The 17,578-nt window shown below is 47.8% G+C and overlaps 12 protein-coding genes across 12 annotated transcripts; 4 read left to right on the top strand and 8 right to left on the bottom strand.

Moving 5' to 3' along the window:
• Window positions 1–37: 37 nt before the first annotated feature.
• Window positions 38–1,095, top strand: N7520_003190 (Ldh family oxidoreductase; the record flags this gene model as incomplete). The annotated part of the gene is made up of 2 exons (XM_057137125.1): window positions 38–542; window positions 614–1,095. The coding sequence occupies 2 exons, from the start codon at window positions 38–40 to the stop codon at window positions 1,093–1,095; spliced, it is 987 nt and encodes a 328-aa protein (XP_056999811.1).
• A 145-nt stretch (window positions 1,096–1,240) lies between these two features.
• On the bottom strand, window positions 1,241–2,764 carry mcsA (putative citrate synthase Cit1; the record flags this gene model as incomplete). Its single annotated transcript, XM_057137124.1, has 3 exons — window positions 1,241–1,444; window positions 1,494–2,639; window positions 2,717–2,764. 3 exons carry the CDS (start codon window positions 2,762–2,764, stop codon window positions 1,241–1,243), a joined length of 1,398 nt encoding a protein of 465 aa, XP_056999810.1.
• An 884-nt stretch (window positions 2,765–3,648) lies between these two features.
• N7520_003188 (uncharacterized protein) lies at window positions 3,649–4,697 on the bottom strand (the record flags this gene model as incomplete). Its single annotated transcript, XM_057137123.1, has 2 exons — window positions 3,649–4,248; window positions 4,308–4,697. The coding sequence occupies 2 exons, from the start codon at window positions 4,695–4,697 to the stop codon at window positions 3,649–3,651; spliced, it is 990 nt and encodes a 329-aa protein (XP_056999809.1).
• Window positions 4,698–4,989: 292 nt separating this feature from the next.
• Window positions 4,990–5,378, top strand: N7520_003187 (uncharacterized protein; the record flags this gene model as incomplete). The annotated part of the gene is made up of 2 exons (XM_057137122.1): window positions 4,990–5,247; window positions 5,298–5,378. The coding sequence occupies 2 exons, from the start codon at window positions 4,990–4,992 to the stop codon at window positions 5,376–5,378; spliced, it is 339 nt and encodes a 112-aa protein (XP_056999808.1).
• Window positions 5,379–5,546: 168 nt separating this feature from the next.
• On the bottom strand, window positions 5,547–6,131 carry N7520_003186 (cupin domain-containing protein; the record flags this gene model as incomplete). The annotated part of the gene is made up of 1 exon (XM_057137121.1): window positions 5,547–6,131. One exon carries the CDS (start codon window positions 6,129–6,131, stop codon window positions 5,547–5,549), a length of 585 nt encoding a protein of 194 aa, XP_056999807.1.
• A 1,175-nt stretch (window positions 6,132–7,306) lies between these two features.
• N7520_003185 (alpha-amylase) lies at window positions 7,307–9,270 on the top strand (the record flags this gene model as incomplete). Its single annotated transcript, XM_057137120.1, has 8 exons — window positions 7,307–7,343; window positions 7,416–7,820; window positions 7,880–8,475; window positions 8,525–8,548; window positions 8,604–8,624; window positions 8,674–8,896; window positions 8,943–9,195; window positions 9,246–9,270. The coding sequence occupies 8 exons, from the start codon at window positions 7,307–7,309 to the stop codon at window positions 9,268–9,270; spliced, it is 1,584 nt and encodes a 527-aa protein (XP_056999806.1).
• Window positions 9,271–9,431: 161 nt separating this feature from the next.
• Window positions 9,432–10,372, bottom strand: N7520_003184 (putative FHA domain protein SNIP1; the record flags this gene model as incomplete). The annotated part of the gene is made up of 2 exons (XM_057137119.1): window positions 9,432–9,938; window positions 9,989–10,372. 2 exons carry the CDS (start codon window positions 10,370–10,372, stop codon window positions 9,432–9,434), a joined length of 891 nt encoding a protein of 296 aa, XP_056999805.1.
• A 364-nt stretch (window positions 10,373–10,736) lies between these two features.
• On the bottom strand, window positions 10,737–12,007 carry N7520_003183 (uncharacterized protein; the record flags this gene model as incomplete). Its single annotated transcript, XM_057137118.1, has 5 exons — window positions 10,737–11,338; window positions 11,396–11,455; window positions 11,505–11,616; window positions 11,671–11,910; window positions 11,966–12,007. The coding sequence occupies 5 exons, from the start codon at window positions 12,005–12,007 to the stop codon at window positions 10,737–10,739; spliced, it is 1,056 nt and encodes a 351-aa protein (XP_056999804.1).
• Window positions 12,008–12,545: 538 nt separating this feature from the next.
• On the bottom strand, window positions 12,546–13,030 carry N7520_003182 (VOC family protein; the record flags this gene model as incomplete). The annotated part of the gene is made up of 3 exons (XM_057137117.1): window positions 12,546–12,672; window positions 12,723–12,759; window positions 12,811–13,030. The coding sequence occupies 3 exons, from the start codon at window positions 13,028–13,030 to the stop codon at window positions 12,546–12,548; spliced, it is 384 nt and encodes a 127-aa protein (XP_056999803.1).
• A 290-nt stretch (window positions 13,031–13,320) lies between these two features.
• On the top strand, window positions 13,321–14,825 carry N7520_003181 (Zn(II)2Cys6 transcription factor domain-containing protein; the record flags this gene model as incomplete). The annotated part of the gene is made up of 4 exons (XM_057137116.1): window positions 13,321–13,375; window positions 13,421–14,139; window positions 14,195–14,726; window positions 14,776–14,825. The coding sequence occupies 4 exons, from the start codon at window positions 13,321–13,323 to the stop codon at window positions 14,823–14,825; spliced, it is 1,356 nt and encodes a 451-aa protein (XP_056999802.1).
• A 591-nt stretch (window positions 14,826–15,416) lies between these two features.
• Window positions 15,417–16,754, bottom strand: N7520_003180 (iron-containing alcohol dehydrogenase; the record flags this gene model as incomplete). Its single annotated transcript, XM_057137115.1, has 3 exons — window positions 15,417–15,788; window positions 15,845–16,351; window positions 16,404–16,754. The coding sequence occupies 3 exons, from the start codon at window positions 16,752–16,754 to the stop codon at window positions 15,417–15,419; spliced, it is 1,230 nt and encodes a 409-aa protein (XP_056999801.1).
• Window positions 16,755–16,987: 233 nt separating this feature from the next.
• On the bottom strand, window positions 16,988–17,233 carry N7520_003179 (uncharacterized protein; the record flags this gene model as incomplete). Its single annotated transcript, XM_057137114.1, has 2 exons — window positions 16,988–17,091; window positions 17,149–17,233. The coding sequence occupies 2 exons, from the start codon at window positions 17,231–17,233 to the stop codon at window positions 16,988–16,990; spliced, it is 189 nt and encodes a 62-aa protein (XP_056999800.1).
• Between the last annotated feature and the right edge of the window lie 345 nt (window positions 17,234–17,578).

Below are 17,578 nucleotides of genomic sequence, written 5' to 3'. Positions count from 1 at the left end.
CTTCAACTCAGAGGTACCTGGAAAACCCCAAATCAACATGTCAAAACTACACCTCATAAACCACAACGACCTCCAAAACTTCATCAACCAAATCCTAATCGCAAACGGAACCTCCCCCACACACGCCGCCATAACCTCCAAATGTCTCGTCTCCGCCGATCTCCGCGGGGTAGACACCCACGGCAGCAATCGTATCCCCTCCTACATGGAACGAGTCCGCCAAAAAGCACTAAACCCCTCAGCAATTCCAACCATGCACCAAAAAACGCCCATAGCAGCCCAAGTGGACGGCCAAAACGGGTTCGGCTTTGTAGCCGCACACATGGCGATGACGCGCGCGATCGAGATGGCTCAAATCTTCGGAATGGGCATGGTATCAGTTAAACACTCGAACCATTTCGGGATGTCAGCGTGGCTTGTCAAACAGGCCTTAGAAGCGGGGATGATGTCGCTTGTTTTCACGAATAGTTCACCCGCGCTTCCTGCTTGGGGTGGCCGGGAGAAATTGATGGGTGTTTCGCCGATAGCGTGTGGGGCGCCGAGTGGGGATGGGTCAAGGCCGTTCATTTTGGATATGGCGCCTTCGGTTGCGGCGCGGGGGAAGATTTATAAGGCTTTGAGGAGGGGGAGAAGATTCCGGAGGATTGGGCGTTGGATAAGGATGGGAATCGGACGGATGATCCTGCTAAGGCGCTTGAGGGAGTTATGTTGCCTATGGGGGGACCCAAGGGATCTGCTTTGTCGATTATGATGGATGTCTTCTCTGGAGTGTTTTCTGGGGCTGCTTTTGCTGGACATGTTACCAATCCTTATGATCCGTCGAAGCCGGCGGATGTTGGACACTTTATCGTCGCTATCAAGCCGGATCTGTTCATGAGTATGGAGGAGTTTAAGGAACGGATGGATTATCTTTATAAGAGAGTGGTGGAGAGCGAGAAGATGGAAGGCGTGGAACGGATATACTTCCCTGGAGAGTTGGAAATTATTACTGAGGAGAAGAGGTTGTTTGAGGGTATTCCATTTGCAGAGGCTGAGATTGCAAGTTTAAACAAAGAAGCAGATTTAGTGGGCGCTGAACATTTAAAAGTGCAATGATATGTGGTCCGATAGACAAGTTCATTGGCATGCTATTCTATGTCTATCAATAGATTGTAATCTTTAAAAAATGGAAAAGTCCATTCAGTCCCGCTCGTATTTCATAATTCAAACCAAAATCAAGTCAACTATAATGACTTATGACTTATTTCTTCAAGAGACCCAAAAGGTTGATACTCTTGGGACGCTCAATGGGCATTCCCAGAGCACGGTCCCAGATCAATTGGACAAGAGGTCCAAGAGCACGACTCACACCAAAGGTCACAGTGTAGTACAGGGGTTGCTGGAAGCCGTAGTGGTGGAACAGCACACCAGAGGCGGCATCGACATTGGGGTGGGGGTTCTTAGTCTGCCAGGTCATTAGTAAAGATGGAAAATATCAACGGAGAATCACATACCTTGCCATGCTCAGTCAGGACACCGGGAGCAATCTCAGAGTTCTTCTTGACCAATTGGAACACCGGGTTAGCAAGGACATCAGGGCGAGTAGCAGCAAAGTCCATCAAAGCCTCAAAACGCGGATCTGGCTTGCGGAGAACACCATGTCCATAGCCGGGAACGACGCGGCCAGACTTAAGGGTGTTCCAGAGGTAGGTTCGGACATCCTCGTCAGTGAAATTGGTGCCAATCTTCTCCTGCATCGCCAGAATCCAGCGCAGGACCTCCTGGGCTGCCAGTCCGTGCAGTGGACCAGCCAGACCCAACAAACCAGCGCTGTAGCTAAGGAAGGGATCGCTCAGGGCGCTTCCAACCAAGTGAGTGGCGTGAGCGGAGACATTGCCACCCTCATGGTCACCGTGCAGAGCCAGGTAGAGACGGAGCAGGTCATGGAAGTCCTCATGCTCCGAGCCACCCTTACCCAGCAATTCAGCAAAGTTGTATGACCAATCCTGAGACACATCAAGCTTCTGGCTCCCAACAAGATCAACCTCATCGGGTCGGAATACGAGTGCGGCGACACGGGGAATTTTGGCTAGCAGCGAGATGCTGTCATCGAAAGTAGGCTCCCAGTAGTCCGCCTTGTTAAGACCCTTCTCATAGGCCTGAGCGAACTCAGACTCGGTGTTGAGTGCGGCGACCGCAATGGACAACTGAGTCATCGGGTGCATGGACTTAGGGAAAGACTTGATCAAGTCAAGAATGTGAGGGGGTACGTGTGACTTCTCCGCGAGCTCCTTGGAGAAGGCGCGCACCTGTGCGGTCGAGGGGACCTGGCCGGTAAGGAGGAGCCAGAACATGGCCTCGGGGAGCATCTCGGTTCCTGATGTACCCTTGGGAAGCTCCTTCTGGCAGTCTTTGATCGTCTTTCCGTGGAAGCGGATACCCTCGTCGGCGTCGAGCACAGAGCCCTCCCATAGCATGGCCTTGAGCCCGCGCATGCCACCAATGACGTTACCGACCTTGACCTCTCCGATAACTTCATCGCTTTGAGCCTTGACCTGCTTCAGAAGCTCCCGTTTAGCTGGGATGACTTCTTTCAGGGTGGTTTTCAAATCCGGCTCTGCGGTCGCATAGCGTCGGGCCGAAAAGAGGGGGCGCGACACCTGTCAATTGGGTCAGTCAATTATCGAAGATGCTATCGCAAACAACAGTAGAATCAAAACTCGAAAGATCTCCTTACCTGGGCCAATTTGGAGGCATGACGGCTTGTTCTGAAGCTGAGAGCCATTGTGGATTGTTAACGTTAACGGGTCCGGGGTAGAATTGCGGGGCCGAGAGAGTTGTTGGATGCGGGGAGAATTGAAGGGAGAGGTGAAGAATGAAGAGAAAGGATATTAACTTTCTGTTCCCACCAAGTTACAGGGATGATTTCAAGAATAAGAAAGACAAATAGGAAAAGAATAATGCGAAATGTGTGATCAGCCTTTAGTACATGACATAGCGACCTGCATTGCATAAGTCGGTTGAACGCGGGCCCTCTCATCAGCTCGGCTCAACCGAGGCTCGGGCTACCATGTGAGGGGTCGGCTACTATTCTTGTTATGGCTTAATGACTTCAATTCAATTAACTATACAGATTAAAAGATAACTAGGCTCGCGTCCGCACTAAAACCCATGTATAATATCCCAGTGTAGAAACTGTTGCCACCACCGATGCCAGCGTGATCACTCCACCAGTAATGATCCCTTGTTCAAAGAATCCAATCTTAAATCCCGGTCGCTGCTTAGTAGGAGCCAAAGGCGCGATAGCTTCTCGCCAAAGCAAATCCGACTTGACTGTATTCGCACTGTCGAGAATGGTCTGAGCCACTTCTGCCGTGGCCGAAACCGAGATCAATTGGGGCCGGGGTCGCTGGAATTGAGCGGTCGCATAGCGGGTTTGTGCATTGTACGGTGAGTTTCGGGGAATGGTCGGTCCAACTAGTGCTTGTTAGTGGTTGATCGACCGATAGTTGCCCTTAGTGTCATACCTAGCATGTGGGCCGGTACGTGGTTGACCCACGAGATGTGGGCATCGATGAACTGAGTCAAGTATTTGGCTGAGGCTGGAGCCGCAAAGGCGTAAGTAGCAGCCAAAGTTTGATTGCTATGCTGTATTAGTAAATTTTCTGTTCAGAGATATCTAGGGGGGACAAACAAGTTGACATCAATGGCATCGTCCAGGCTGGTGACAGGATGCACCAGCAATACCTTCTCGTCAATTTTCTTCTTCAGGAATGGCGAATTTCGATCTTGAACTTCCACAATGCCCCAATTGCTTCCAGAAACGAGCACTCGTGCATTTCGGTCCTTGGAGATCGAATCGAGCAATGCCGATCGTCGAGATGAGCCAGATCCTTGTCGCGCCTCGCCGTTTTCACCGGCAAGATACTTGGACGCATGTTGAATGACTGACTCGACGAAAGGCTGCATCACAAATTCATTTACCAGAACGACATCTGGCGCGTATGGGGATCGACCGCCTAGCGCGAATCGCGCCGCCACGAGTGCCTGTGCAGCGTCAGCGATTTTCGCTGTACGATCAACCACTGCGACAGTCCTCGCTGCCGCCGGCGATAGTATTCCACTTGGGGAATCAGACTCGGTTTGAATAACCATCAACGCTTTGCTCAAGAACGAGCTATCGGGTCGCTGTGAAGTAATGGCGAAAGTGTCGTGGTCAAGCGCATCTGGTAGAATCTGACGCAGAACAGCAGGCAGTGCAAGCATAGTCTGTGGAAGCTATTTTATTGATTAGCTTGAGTTTCTTTATTCTCAAGAAATCTACTCACCTCAAGGACAATGCAATTTCCCGCTGCAAGGGCCGCAGTCAATGCCGAGATGACCGAGAAAAACAGAGTATGGACACATGGCACGATATACACGATACCTACACCGCGCGAACCACCGAGGTTGTCTTTGCCCTGTGCAATTCGATATTCAACCTCCAGATCCTTGGCAAGATTCAGCGATGTATAGTGCGTGCGAAGCTCCTGCAGCGCAAGTACGACCTCCGCTCGAATTTCCTTTGTTGTATGACCGGAGTCGGCGCGGATTGCATCTTGAATCTCTGCAATATTCTCCACAAGAGTAGACTGGAGGCGAAGGAACTGTGATTGGCGGTATCGTGTATTCTGGGTACGGCCGTCAATGTTAGCGTTAAGGATGCGCGAGAGATCCATGATTGCGGATTGGCGTTGAGAAAGAAGAAAAGAAAAAAAGCAGAAAAGTGCCAGAAGACCCAGAAGACTTCAGTCAACGCGTCCACTTTTCCCTGTATGATAACTCTCCGCATTTTAGTTGTCGGAGCTAAGCTGGTGATCTCCGAGTGTTTATCGGGATGTGGGGGAGAATGTGGGCGGAAACGAGATGAACAGTCACGCAGTCACGGGTCACAAGTCACGCGCCTCAATATTATAGGATTTCCATATACATTCAGCACCCATGTTTAATCCATCTATCTTCAACTTCATCATGTCTGTTACCACTACATCCACTGCGACATCGCTGTCGGTCCTTGCCGACTATGAACTACATCATAGCGAAGAGCGGTCTACTTCCACTCCTGCTCCATCCGTGAGCCAGCCAGTCGACTGGCCAACTGATCACCGCCGCATGCCTGCTTATCGGCCTGCGAACCATCATCTCGACTACAATGAACGGACAGCAGGCACCAGTGTTCCAGAGTTTGTGTTCATTCAAGTTATGCTGCATGGGGTGTGGCTCAACGCGGTATGTTTTTGTCACTCGATAAGCAAGTCAAGTTTACTAACAAATTATAGGCTGCTTCACGTCTCTGGAGGTTTACTGGAGGAAGAATTAATAATAAGATCTTTCACTATGAAGTAGGAGGGGAGTGGTAGCCAATGGAAATGTTACAGTTCAGACTACTTATAATTGATCCAGTCAATTCGCATTCAAATGTTTCTTTTCTGTTTTGTTTAAATTTTGTGATCATTCCATGTTATATATCTAGCCTTTGCCAATCAAGATTCACTATATACTGGAACTGAAACTGGAACTAGAAGTACTCAAGTGCTAGCTCTGACACCAATCCCATCAACAACCTCTCCCAACTTCTTATCCCCAATAAATATCTCCTGAGCCGGCGCAAGCACATAGAGCATACGAGCCCACTGTGGTGTCTTCTCTCCCGTGGCCGGATCAACGACATCGGGGGTAACATTCCGCCACGCATGGTTGGTCCCGCGCTGCACAGCAACATCTCCACGCTTCAAAAGCCTAACCTCGCCCGAGTCCAGAAGAAGCTCAACTTCTCCCTCCAGAACAACACCATAGTCGAGGGAGACAGTACGGTGCATGGGACTTGTAGCACCGGGCTGCATGTCCACGATTCGGCAGACGTTTCCGGTTGAGATGGTGATACCAGGTGGGCTGTTGAGGTATGTGTTGTACTCGGTGATATCGGCATCTTTGTTCAGCTGAGCGGGGAAGTGGGAGGAGGTGTAAGCGAGGCTGAAATCTGCGCCGTCGCCCATGCGTTGAACGGGCATTTCTTCGGAGAGGGCATCGGAAAAGATTGCCTCGCCACTTGAGTTGTGGGTGGTGATGTATCGGTTGAGCGGGCGTATGTTCTTGGGAGCTTGGTCGGCCATGGTGAGTGGTGCAATGGCTTCAACGTTTGTTTGAAATGAAATTTGGCGATCTGTACTCGATCTATATGATTTGTATCGGGTTCCCCTCACTCGGGACCACTTTCGACCACATCGGGTGTGGGGAACAAGTTACCATGATCTCGGGGTTTCAGTCGAGAATAGACGGCAGTTCACTTAGCCAAGGAAATGATAATTCTGTTCAAACAGATTGGTAATTCATCCGGATATCGATGAATTAATTGCAAGGTTGTTGATGCAAAGTGCAATTAAGAAGGAAAAGTGGCTAATTTGACTCTACCCTTGTAAAATAGCCTGAACATGACATAATCTGAGACTACCATCTGAGACTACATGTATTTCATGACTTCACATATCAAATTGAATTCCGGGAATATTGCTGTAAGTAATATCAATGATAAGTTCATTGGGATTTGATGAGATAGTAATCCATGTATTCATAAACCTTTACATCTCCCGCCCATACGTACACAGACTGCCGGTTTCGATCGCAACCAGCCAAAACTAATGTTCGCATTACTTTGACAGGCCGTATCACTCCGCAGCAGGTCCCTTATCTGTTCATTTTAAACATGACTTCTGTTCCCTTAAACACCGGTCCTACCGGTCCATCGAGGCTACCTGACCCAGATCCCTGATTGGTTAGATGACCGCTTCGGATCGCGGGATCAATACGCTGACTGCAAGTACTCCGGGCCCTGATGTCTCCAGAGCTCCTGGGAACCATTCTGAGTGACAATGTTTCAAAGCATTGACGGATTGTTCGTTTGTTGCCTATCTGGCCTCAACTGGTCTACCGCCTTATCTATACACTGACTAGCACGATGACCTTGAAAGCGATACGCATGACGGTTGAATCAAGCTAATGGAGCCAATAACAACAAGCTTTCTCGATATCTAAGGTTTACTTTGGCCTTGGAGACCAACTAGACATTGGTGGGCAATTGTTGAATACGTCAAAAGTATTATCACACAGCAGGGGTGCCAGTGTCACTGTTTTCAGTTTTTCCTGGCCCTGCCTTCTGCGAACGCTGATCTCGCATTTGATATATCGATCTTTCAAGAATACTTCGTTTTGTTATGAGGCACCCGGGGGCTTGATTCGATCATAGACGTGACAAGGTCAGATGCTATCGTTTCTCAGCTGTTGTTTGAAAATGCGAAGTAAAGCGAACAGATGGAAGGAGATTGAAGGTTAGAAATGCTATTCATCGCCATGAACTGCATTTTCACGATTGAAGGCTCACCTGACGAATATATTGCTAGACATTCATGATTCGGAGAAGACGCCCACCTGGATTGCTCCTCCCAATTCTTTGATGATGCAGGGCTTCGAGTGGCATGTCCCGGCCGATCAACGCCATTGGAAGCGTCTGAAAAAGGCAATGCCAAGCCTCCGAGATATTGGGGTAGACATTGTCTGGATTCCTCCAGGGTGCAAAGGAATGGATGTATCAGGAACTGGCTACGACCTATACGATCTGTGGGACTTGGGAGAGTTCGATCAAAAAGGATCTCAAGCAACGCGTTGGGGACCAAAAGAGGATTTATCGGATATGGTGCAAGCGGCACTAGATGTTGGTATCGGAATCTGTTGGGACACTATATTGAACCACAAAGCCGGAGCAGATATGACCGAAAGTTTTCAAGCCACGAGAGTGAATCCTAATGGTACGTGAATCCCGAAGGTATGTGTGGATGAGAAAGAAAAGGTCACTGATTATCGTTAGATCGAAATGTTGCGCTTTCACCGACCGAGCATATTTCCGGTTGGGTAGGATTTGACTTTGCAGGCCGCAAAGGGAAGTATAGTTCTATGAAATATCATTATCGTCATTTCAACGGTGTCGATTGGGACGACACACGGAAGGAAAATGGAGTCTATAAAATTGCCGGAGCTCGGAAAGACTGGGCTCAGGATGTGAGCGACGAGCACGGTAACTATGACTATCTGATGTTTGCCAATCTGGATCACACCAACCCGGAAGTCCGAGCCGATATCTTTCAATGGTCGGAATGGATTGGAACTGAACTACCAATCACCGGCATGCGAATTGATGCAGCGAAACATTATTCGGCCTCATTCCAGAGAGACTTTGTTAATCATCTAAGGCGCACGGTTGGTGCCAACTATTTTCTTGTTGGGGAGTACTGGCGGGGTGAAGTAAATCTTCTTCTGAGATACCTCAAACTTATGAACTACGAAGTCTCTCTATTTGATGTGCCACTCCTAGGTCATTTTGCACTCACTTCTCAGACTGAAGGCGCCGACCTGCGGAAGTTGTTCAAAGGCACTTTAGTCGAGCAGAGCCCAAAGCATGCAGTAGTAAGGCTATATCCTATCTATATCACCAACTCATACTAAGAACTTGCAGACATTTGTGGGAAATCATGACACGGTAAGTCTATCTTGTTGAGGCCTTTGATGCAAGATCCTGATCTCATTCACATAAGCAACCTGGTCAATCCTTGGAGGTAATTACTATATCTGTGGGCACTTGCCGGTGGTAACTAACATTATAAGACAATAATCATACCTTACTTTAAGCCAATTGCCTACGGATTGATTCTCCTTCGCAGCCAAGGCCAGCCATGTGTCTTCTATGGAGACTTGTACGGCGTCCGAGGCGGTCCAACAGCCCATTCCCGACCCTCTTGCAATGGCAAGCTCCCGATCTTGATGCAAGCTCGCAAGCTTTACGCCTACGGAGAGCAACGGGACTACTTTGATAAACGGCATTGCATTGGTACGTTTACTTCGATGACTAACATCAGCATACTGATTTTAGAAAGGGTTCGTGCGCTACGGCAATGTCAATTACCCTTGGGGACTCGCTTGCATTATCAGCAATACCGTCGCAACCTACAAGCGCATGTATGTCGGTGTCAAGCACGCAGGAGAGGAATGGACGGATATATTGGACTGGTGCATTGAGACAGTCATCATCGACCATCGTGGATATGGAATATTTTCAGTTGCTGCAAAGAGCATAAGCGTTTGGGTTAATGATAAGGCCAAGGGAAGAAAGAGCCTCGCCCGGCCTTTGTGAGTTTGCGTAATTGACTTTCTAAGAACCACAACTAACGGTATTCCAGCGATACTAATATCTATGATCTTTGAATGGAGGTAATACCTAATCAAGTATGCAATAACATATCATGCCATGCCATTACAAAAGGTTATTTACATGTAGAGCATTGGGGATGTCAATGACTCTGCAAGACAAGCTGAATAGGCAGATAATTCTGCAGGCTTTATGTTGAATTTGGTTGCGATATGCATCATTTCGGCAACATGAGCACATACTCGCGGGTACTTGTGCCGAATCCCATCACGTCCTTGTCCATAACCTCAACATAACGACCCGCCGGAATTTGTTCCTTATTCACAGTAGACCCATTAGCACTCTCGAGGTCGATTAAATACGGCTTGACCTTTCCAATGCGATCGCCGTATTCATTTCGTTTCTCAATATATCGGAATTGGAGTGCAGCGTGCTGCTTGGAGCAGCTGGGGTGATCCAGAGGAAAATCGACCACCGCCCTTTCACGACCAATCAGCCAGCAGCTTCGCTCGCTCAGCTCGACCATCTCCAGTAGATCATCTCCCTTGAAGACATAGAGCCGCCAGGGCTCCTTGGCTGGTGGTTTGCGAGCCTCTGGAGGTTCGTGGTATTTCAACACGATTCCTTCGCCACCTTCCACTTGAATTGTGTTGGTTTCGGCTGCAAGTCGTCCGCTGTTCTTGTAATTTGGCTTCTGCTTCTCTGGTAGAGGATTGTCGCCGGACTGTGCTACTTCGCCAGTGAATGCATCAGATTGTGAGGGTAGAGGGCCACTTCGTTGTAATGCGCGCTGGGGGCTGCGTGATTTTCGCGGAGAGCGTGATCTGGGGCGGGGGCTGCGATGTCTTCTGGACGATCTTTCTTCGTCTCGATCGCGGTCGTCACGGCGTCGGTGACTTCGGTGACTGCGATGTGGGCGTCGCTCGTCCGCGGAGCTAGTTGATCTGTCTCTGCGTTCGCGATAGCGTCGATCGCGATTGTCACGGGCCCTTCCGTCTCTTGATATGCTACGAGATGACCTTCGCCGCGGGCTGTGTTTACGAGAGCTTTCACGGTCATCATCTCGTCGTCGGGAGCTCCTTGACTCTTTGTTTCGCTCATCTCGTCGTCGGTCGGCGCTTGGATCTGGGGAACGAGAAAATGGGCGACGGCGCTCATCGCGACCGTCTCGGGAATCGGCCATGGCGACCAGAAAACAAAGTTAGGTGAAGGATACAGAATGAGGCGGAAGCTTCATGTGGATAAAACCCGCCGATTGCATGGAACTCACGTGACCTCCAAGAGCAATATGCAATCAACGACCATTATGAATCATTTGCTTGAATTATATATTTCCAAGTGCTGATATTTGCTGCATTTTATGTTCGAATATCGTATCAAATCTTTGACGTCTACGGAAAGTGTCATCGATTCAATGCAAATTTGTGGAGAACTGTTGGCTATGATGTCATTTTGCTTATAGTTCGTGCATATATCGCAGGAACATTGAATCGGAACATTGGGGACTTGAAATTGATTGATCCTATTTGATCTTCAGCTTCAAATATTGAGAAATCAAACCTCGCATAGTTTCCCCAAAGTTGGTAAATCTCCACCCAAATACTTCTTCCGTTCTTTGAGCGTCGAGCCTCCACTTGATTGTGGTCAATGAACCCTCCAATGGCAGAATCTTGCTGTTGACCTCTTCTTGGAAATATTTTCTGCAAGTGGCACGCACGTCTGTATCCCAATTGACTCCATTTGGGGTATTGGAAGACAAAATAAATTCAGAGTTTCCAGGAACCAGACCAGCGTCTATGGCGTCCACATGAGCCCGTGCCACATCTGAAACATGGACTGGTGTTCCAACGTAAGGAAATGTGGAATTCAATGTAGAATCCAGTGCGGGAGCAAGAACGGCTGCTTTAGTCCCCTCAAGTAGATTGTCGATGGTTGCATTGGAGTCTGCATCAAGGCGATCATCTGGCCCAACTACCACGGATGGCAATAGATTGACAAAATCGAAATGAGGACGCTCTCTGAGAACAAACTCAGTTGTCGCAGCCCGGGATAGAGCCTTGGAGGCCCAGTAAGCCCCCATTGCACTTGAGAAGGGGCCGATGACACTGGTGTTGATATCGGTCACTGTCATGTAGCATCAGGATTTGCAAACAAGCTCCTTCATTTGGGTCAAATGCAAACCTGAATATAGACGCTCACTGTCAGGCTTCATGTTCCAGTCGAATGGAATGAGGGTTACGCCTGTGAGATTGATTAATGACTGTTCAATGCCGTTAGACCGCTTTCGTACATGAGGAAGTCAAGATGACGCGTCGAACCGATGCCACACGATTGGCCGCTTCTAAAACAGTCGTAACCATAGCAATAGTCGGCTGGATAATGCCAGCATCATAATCGTCCACCTAGCAGTTAAGTTATAAGCACTAGGGCAGGATTTTTGAAAGCGAATATCTCACCTCTTTAGCCAAGGGGGATGCTATATGAATAACCACATCTATCCCATCAAGAGCGTTGAAAAATGCATCCTTGCTGGAAAAATCCGGAATCACAATGAATTCCAGTTGTGTCCGGTCTCCAATTTTGTTTGTCAAATCTATCACATTGCTTTCGGACCGAACAACAGCACGAACACGAAAGCCTCTTTCCAGGGCAGTGGTGAGTGTTTTGAATCCAATATAGCCCGTGACCCCCGTAATCTGTAGTCACCTTAGCATGTTTCATTTGGGGAAACGCGAGGGGCTTGTGGCTCACCAGAATATGATCATGGCTGACACCACTCGTTTGCTTCGACATGATGTGTGAAAACTTTGGTTGGCCCTTGAAGTTGGACCACTTCTGTTATTTGAGTTACGAAGATGTTTGACGGACTTGCTGCGGACACCGCTTGGCGCTTATCGGAACACGAGCTCCGATGATCAAAGTGGATACGATCCATTAATTAAAGACGAAATTTGAACAATGGGGATCAAATGAAGACAGAACTCGATAAGCGAGAATTTTGACGATGGCTTCTGTAGATATCCACGAGAAATAATAAGGCACATGAACTCTACAAGAAGTGACTGATAAGGCCTGAATGGTAGCAGAATTCCAATATTGAAGACACAAATGAAATTAATCCTGAAAAAGAGATACAGACACACATAGCGTAGTGATTGCGTTTTAGGAAGTAGCAAAGTGAGGAGGTTTTGGAGAGTTGACGAGGATGTAAAGGCAAGTCAGAAGAACCATGTAAAAATAACCTTTTTGAGAATCAATTCCAATTTTGTTGAGTGAAACGAATGAATCCTTGAATGACTCGCAATATATTCAATCTTTTCACATCATTTAATCACTTTGGGACATACACAGCTTCGACATTATTCCCATGCAAGTCCAGGATAAAAGCTGCATAATAAGGCTGTCGACTCATTTCCTCCCGAATCCCCGGTGCTCCATTATCACGACCTCCATGTTGTCTAAAGCAATCTTAGTATTGCATTAGAAAAGGAACATAGATTTGACTTACAACGCAAGTTCATAGAAACGGTCCACAGCATCGCGGCCTAGTTGACTCGAATGAGCAGTTTGCCAAATCTCTCCACATGTGTACTCACTTGGCGCATCAAAGGCAATGTGTGTTGGCATCGTGGTCTTATCCGCAGGCAATTGCTTAAGCCAAAAGTAGGGATAGTCACTACCATATCCGATAAGACATTCGTCGTTTACTCTGATCATCTCATTATAGCCAACTGGCTGTAGGACGGCACGATAGAACGCCCGAAGAGACTGAAACTTGGCAGGAGAGCCCCAAAGAAAGACATGATTGATTGTCATCTTGAAAGAGAGTGATGAGATGAGACTCAAAGATGCACTTTAGCAAGGGAATCGGGAGTTATATGTTAGCATGTCAACTCTGCCCCACTTTGCGGTAAGGAGTACCAGTACCAGTACCAGAGGACCGGACTTACAGTCAAATAACCTTTCTCACAACATGAAGTCCGCCATGGAAGAACCCCAGAAACCCGAATCGAACGAAATTTGAGGTTCTACAAGGCGGACCGGAATTCCGCACCGGACTTCCGGCTACCTTTTATCATTTTCTACTGCATCAGTAATCACCATCCATGGAACAAAGCCAGAAGCCCGAGTGTCCATTTTGTGCGGCCCGGTTTAATCACCGTATGTCTTAACCAGTTCTTCCTGAGCCAACTGACGGTGGTGCAGGGTCGTCACTTTATCGACATATGAAGAAGGACTGCAATAGCCAATCTCTTCGCCAAAAGGCCTGCACTGAATGTGTCGCAAAAAAGACGAGATGCAATCTTAAGCGCCCAATTTGTTCACGGTGCTCCCTACGTAGTGTCCCTTGTCATTATAAAAATCCAGAAGAATTCAAGTCGTCAGAAACCGACTGTGTCGATTTGAATCAACCCGAAGCTGCCGTGTCAGAAGATGTCGCCTTAACATTTCAGCCACAATCACTGCAATCGATCTTCAGTCCTGATCTCTTCGATTCATTCTTCACAGGCCTGGAATCTTTGGCCATAACACAGACATCAGGCCCTGCTGCACCGCCCCAGCGCGAAGAAAACTCCGAAGACTTTGTCTCGAACGAGGTGGAATGGGACTCCCCGGAGCTCGTCCGAGCCATCACACCTCCATTGCATCATTTTGAATCTCCGAGCCAGACAGATGCAGTCGCTTTATCAAACCACAGCATGGAACTCATCTTTCGTGTCTTAAGATCTTGGCCAAGGATGCTGGCTGAAGAGTTCCAGCTTCCTCCCTTGTTTCATTCTACTCATATCGCACAGAGGAATACATTACCATTACCGCTAGCTAACTGCATAACCCTCACCAAAATGTGGCATGGGCGTTGCGGAGGTGCAGACGAGATCGTACGGAAAACAATTATAAAAGAATTGGACAGCATTGCAACCCAGGTACTACTGCCTCCTTTTTATTTGAACAATGTGACTGACAACAATATTGCCGCAGTTTGAGATTATCGACGATACAAACCTACTAGCGGTTCTACAAGCAGTGGTGATATATGCCATCATTTTACTTTCCCCGTCAACGGAGTCGCAGCGTCCATCAGCCGACCATAACGCCATTTTCCATAAAGTAGAGCTACTTGTCTGTCATGTCGTGCACAGTGGCCTCTTCCTTCAAGAAGAGAGAACACAGGCAATACCTTCCTGGGAAGCATGGCTGCATGTCACGTCAAAACGTCGCGCGGTCCTCAGTTTGTATCTTCTACACTGGGCGTACTCGGTCTTGCACCGAGTACCTTGTTTTGACTGCGGCGATCTAGGATTTATGCCTGCGCCAGCTGCGAAAGTGCTTTGGGAGGCACAGACGGAACAGGAGTGGAAGACTCGATATATTCATTGGCTGTCTCGTTGGAGCGGCCGAGGCTACATACAAGCTGAGTTCGGGAACATTCGACCCGGGGTCATTATGGATGCGAGGGCGGAAAAATGGTTGGAGGAAGCTGATGAGTTTGGATTTATCATGATTTCTATTCGTAGGTTCACTGGTTAGTATTGCCTGAATTGAAAGCTAACACGGTATAGTCAACGCCACGGATTTCAATCCACCGTCTCTCAAAGAGTTGGCTCGTTGAATTTGCCGATCTACAGTACACCGTATTAATATGACATGCTAAAACCCCTTGAACCACTTTGCAAAAGAGCTGGAATCATTTCATGAATATTGAACCAACAATCCCCTTCGAATTTTATCGTTATCATGATTAACCCCGAACACCGGCTTTTCCCCATGACGCAGGGTTATTTTGGCCCAACAGACAACCCCTTAACCAAAACTGAATGCAACGTGTAAGACAGGGACCAGCTGCGATTTATCAAGTTTCAAGGAACCTTCAAGATTTTCCCACCTGAAGAGATGTCGAGACTTAGATTTTTGCCAGCTCGTGAACTTCCTCTCGCCTGAGATTCGAGCAATCACCGTCAACAATGATGGGTTTCCCACTGAAGTCTCAACCAACCCAGAAGAGAGGAGAATGTGAATTTTTGTACTATGTTTGGTCCTCCAACGTAGTTGTTATTGATTTTCTTAATGAGTTCTACAGTTTGAAAATTCCACAAGAGAAGGGGACCGTAAAATCGCATGGCAGATACGTAGCAAGAATCTTTGTAGATGGCCTTGCTGGTGATGATTGATTTTTACAAGAAGTTTGTTCGCCTTCTTGAGTTTAGACAATCATCTCGAGGATTTCCAGCACCTGTGACTTTTCCTTGAGAGGCATTGGGTTCGATTGACACCACCGATCATGTAAGCTGTGTGCCGCGAGTCCGTCGAGCTTCTCGCGACCAACCCGCACATCGGCTAGAGATCTGGGCATTCCAAGTTCACGAATGATAGCATCCAGGATATCACCAAGATCTGCAATTTTCACATTCACGGAGCGACTTTGAAGCACCGCCAGAACAACAGGATCACGAATCAAAAACTCGCGCACGGCCGCCTGACGCTCTCGATTCGCGTTGTGTCTGGCATTGAATTTGCACACAGCAGGTAGAAGAATACAGCTAGTCTCGCCGTGCCCAACGCCTAATGGGCCGAGCTAAAAATGGTCAGCTCGGGTTTCTCATTGATACAGATCCAAAGCATATTGCTCACCTGGTGACCAATACCATGACTAGCCCCCAGCTCTACTGACCCACTTGTACAAGCAGCCATTGCGTCGACCGAGCCAAGCTGACATTGAAGGTAGGCTTCATGATTGGCACGGTTTAGTTTGCACTGCAAGAGACCCGGGACCAGCTGGCCTAGTGCATACCTAGCCAGCTCATCCGATTCGGGCGTCACGCCGATGATCGCGCAAAGCGTCTCGACGCAATGATCAATAGCACGCACACCTGTACTGAGCCAAATCGATTCAGGTGTTGTCTGTGCCAGTGTGGGATCAAGAATGATGAGTTGTGGGCAACGCAGAGGCGCTTGAAAGCTAAATTTCCGGCGGGAGCGATCATCCGTGCCACCAGCAAAGTTTGAGTACTCCCCAGCCGAGAGAGAGGTCGGGATCGAGATAATAGGAATTGTGGGCGTAAATATCTGGGCGCGTTTATTGGGGCCTTCTGCCAATGTTTCTAACTCCTCAGCAGTATGTACCTGGTTCGCCAAAGCCTAAGAACTGTTAAGATGCTATCACGAACCTGGATCGCTAAACTAAACATACGAATGCAACAATCTTTGCACCATCAGTCAAGCTGCCAGCTCCAAGTGTCATGAGTAGATCAGCTTGCACGTTTCGTGCATCTTCAACAATTTCAAGCACTTCGGACCACAGTGTGTGGGACTTCATTCCAATTCGATACCCCACGACATTTTCCGAGCCCAATGCATTCCTGAGCCGGTCAAGCGAATCGGTGTTACGCGACAATGATCCCGAACAAATCACATAAACTCGTGAGGCCTTGAATGTCTCGGAGACATGGCGGGCTGCGGCGGCAGGGAAATCGATGCCATAGGAGAGTAGTGGGCGTTCACGACCTGTGAATGCCGGGCGTACGGTTTCTGATTGTCCCATTTCTAATATATGAAGGGTGGATGTTTGACATGGTGCAGAGAAATAGGAACAAGACTGTTGTTGCTCTACGTGGCGATGTGGGGTCTCGATTCGTCATGGTGGGGCTGAACCATATTGTTCAATCAATGCAAGGTATATCCAATCGATGTATACAGAAACAAAAAGAGAAACTGCAACTGCCTTAAAACATTCTCAAATCAAAAAATAGATCCTTGGAAGCCTGCTTCGATATGCTAGTAGTTGAAAATGCAAACACCGTCGTTCCACTCAGTGGCACCAACACATTGCCAACCGTCGCAGCAAGGGTCTCCACCTGACTGGCAGGAAACTGTGTAGCCTGGAGGCAGTGAGCTATTAGCTAGACCAGTTCCTTGATTTGTACAAATAAACTCACTAGCTACGCAAGAGCGCTTCTCGAACTGGGCATTGGCAACGACGCCCAGGGCAGTAAGGTAGATGATGATGTTGATGAACTGCATTTTGAATGGAATCTGGATGGACTGGTAGTGGATCGGGAGGTTCAGAATCATAGAAGTATTTCCCCTATAGCGAATCTAGGCACCTCTAAAAACAAGTCTATTAATAGTATTCCTTAGATCTAGTTTTCTATGATAAATAATAGTACTAAGATAGCTAATATCATAGGTTATATTACTTAGTAGAGTTCTAAGGTTTATTTATTATTATAAGTATTCTAGGAATTAAAAGGATCAAGGAAGGGGTGAATAAAATATAAGAGCGACGCAGGGAAGGTCTATAGGAAATAGAATAGTAGAGGAAGGTCAAAGAAATCAAAGATTACTTACCCTAATAGTAGCTCTGAC

This window comes from Penicillium odoratum, assembly GCF_028828045.1.
Source record: "Penicillium odoratum strain IBT 22623 chromosome Unknown utg000002l_segment0_segment0, whole genome shotgun sequence".
NCBI lineage: Eukaryota > Fungi > Ascomycota > Eurotiomycetes > Eurotiales > Aspergillaceae > Penicillium > Penicillium odoratum.
The sequence above is the reverse complement of the archived record's forward strand: the minus strand, read 5'-3'. Positions and strand labels throughout refer to the sequence as shown.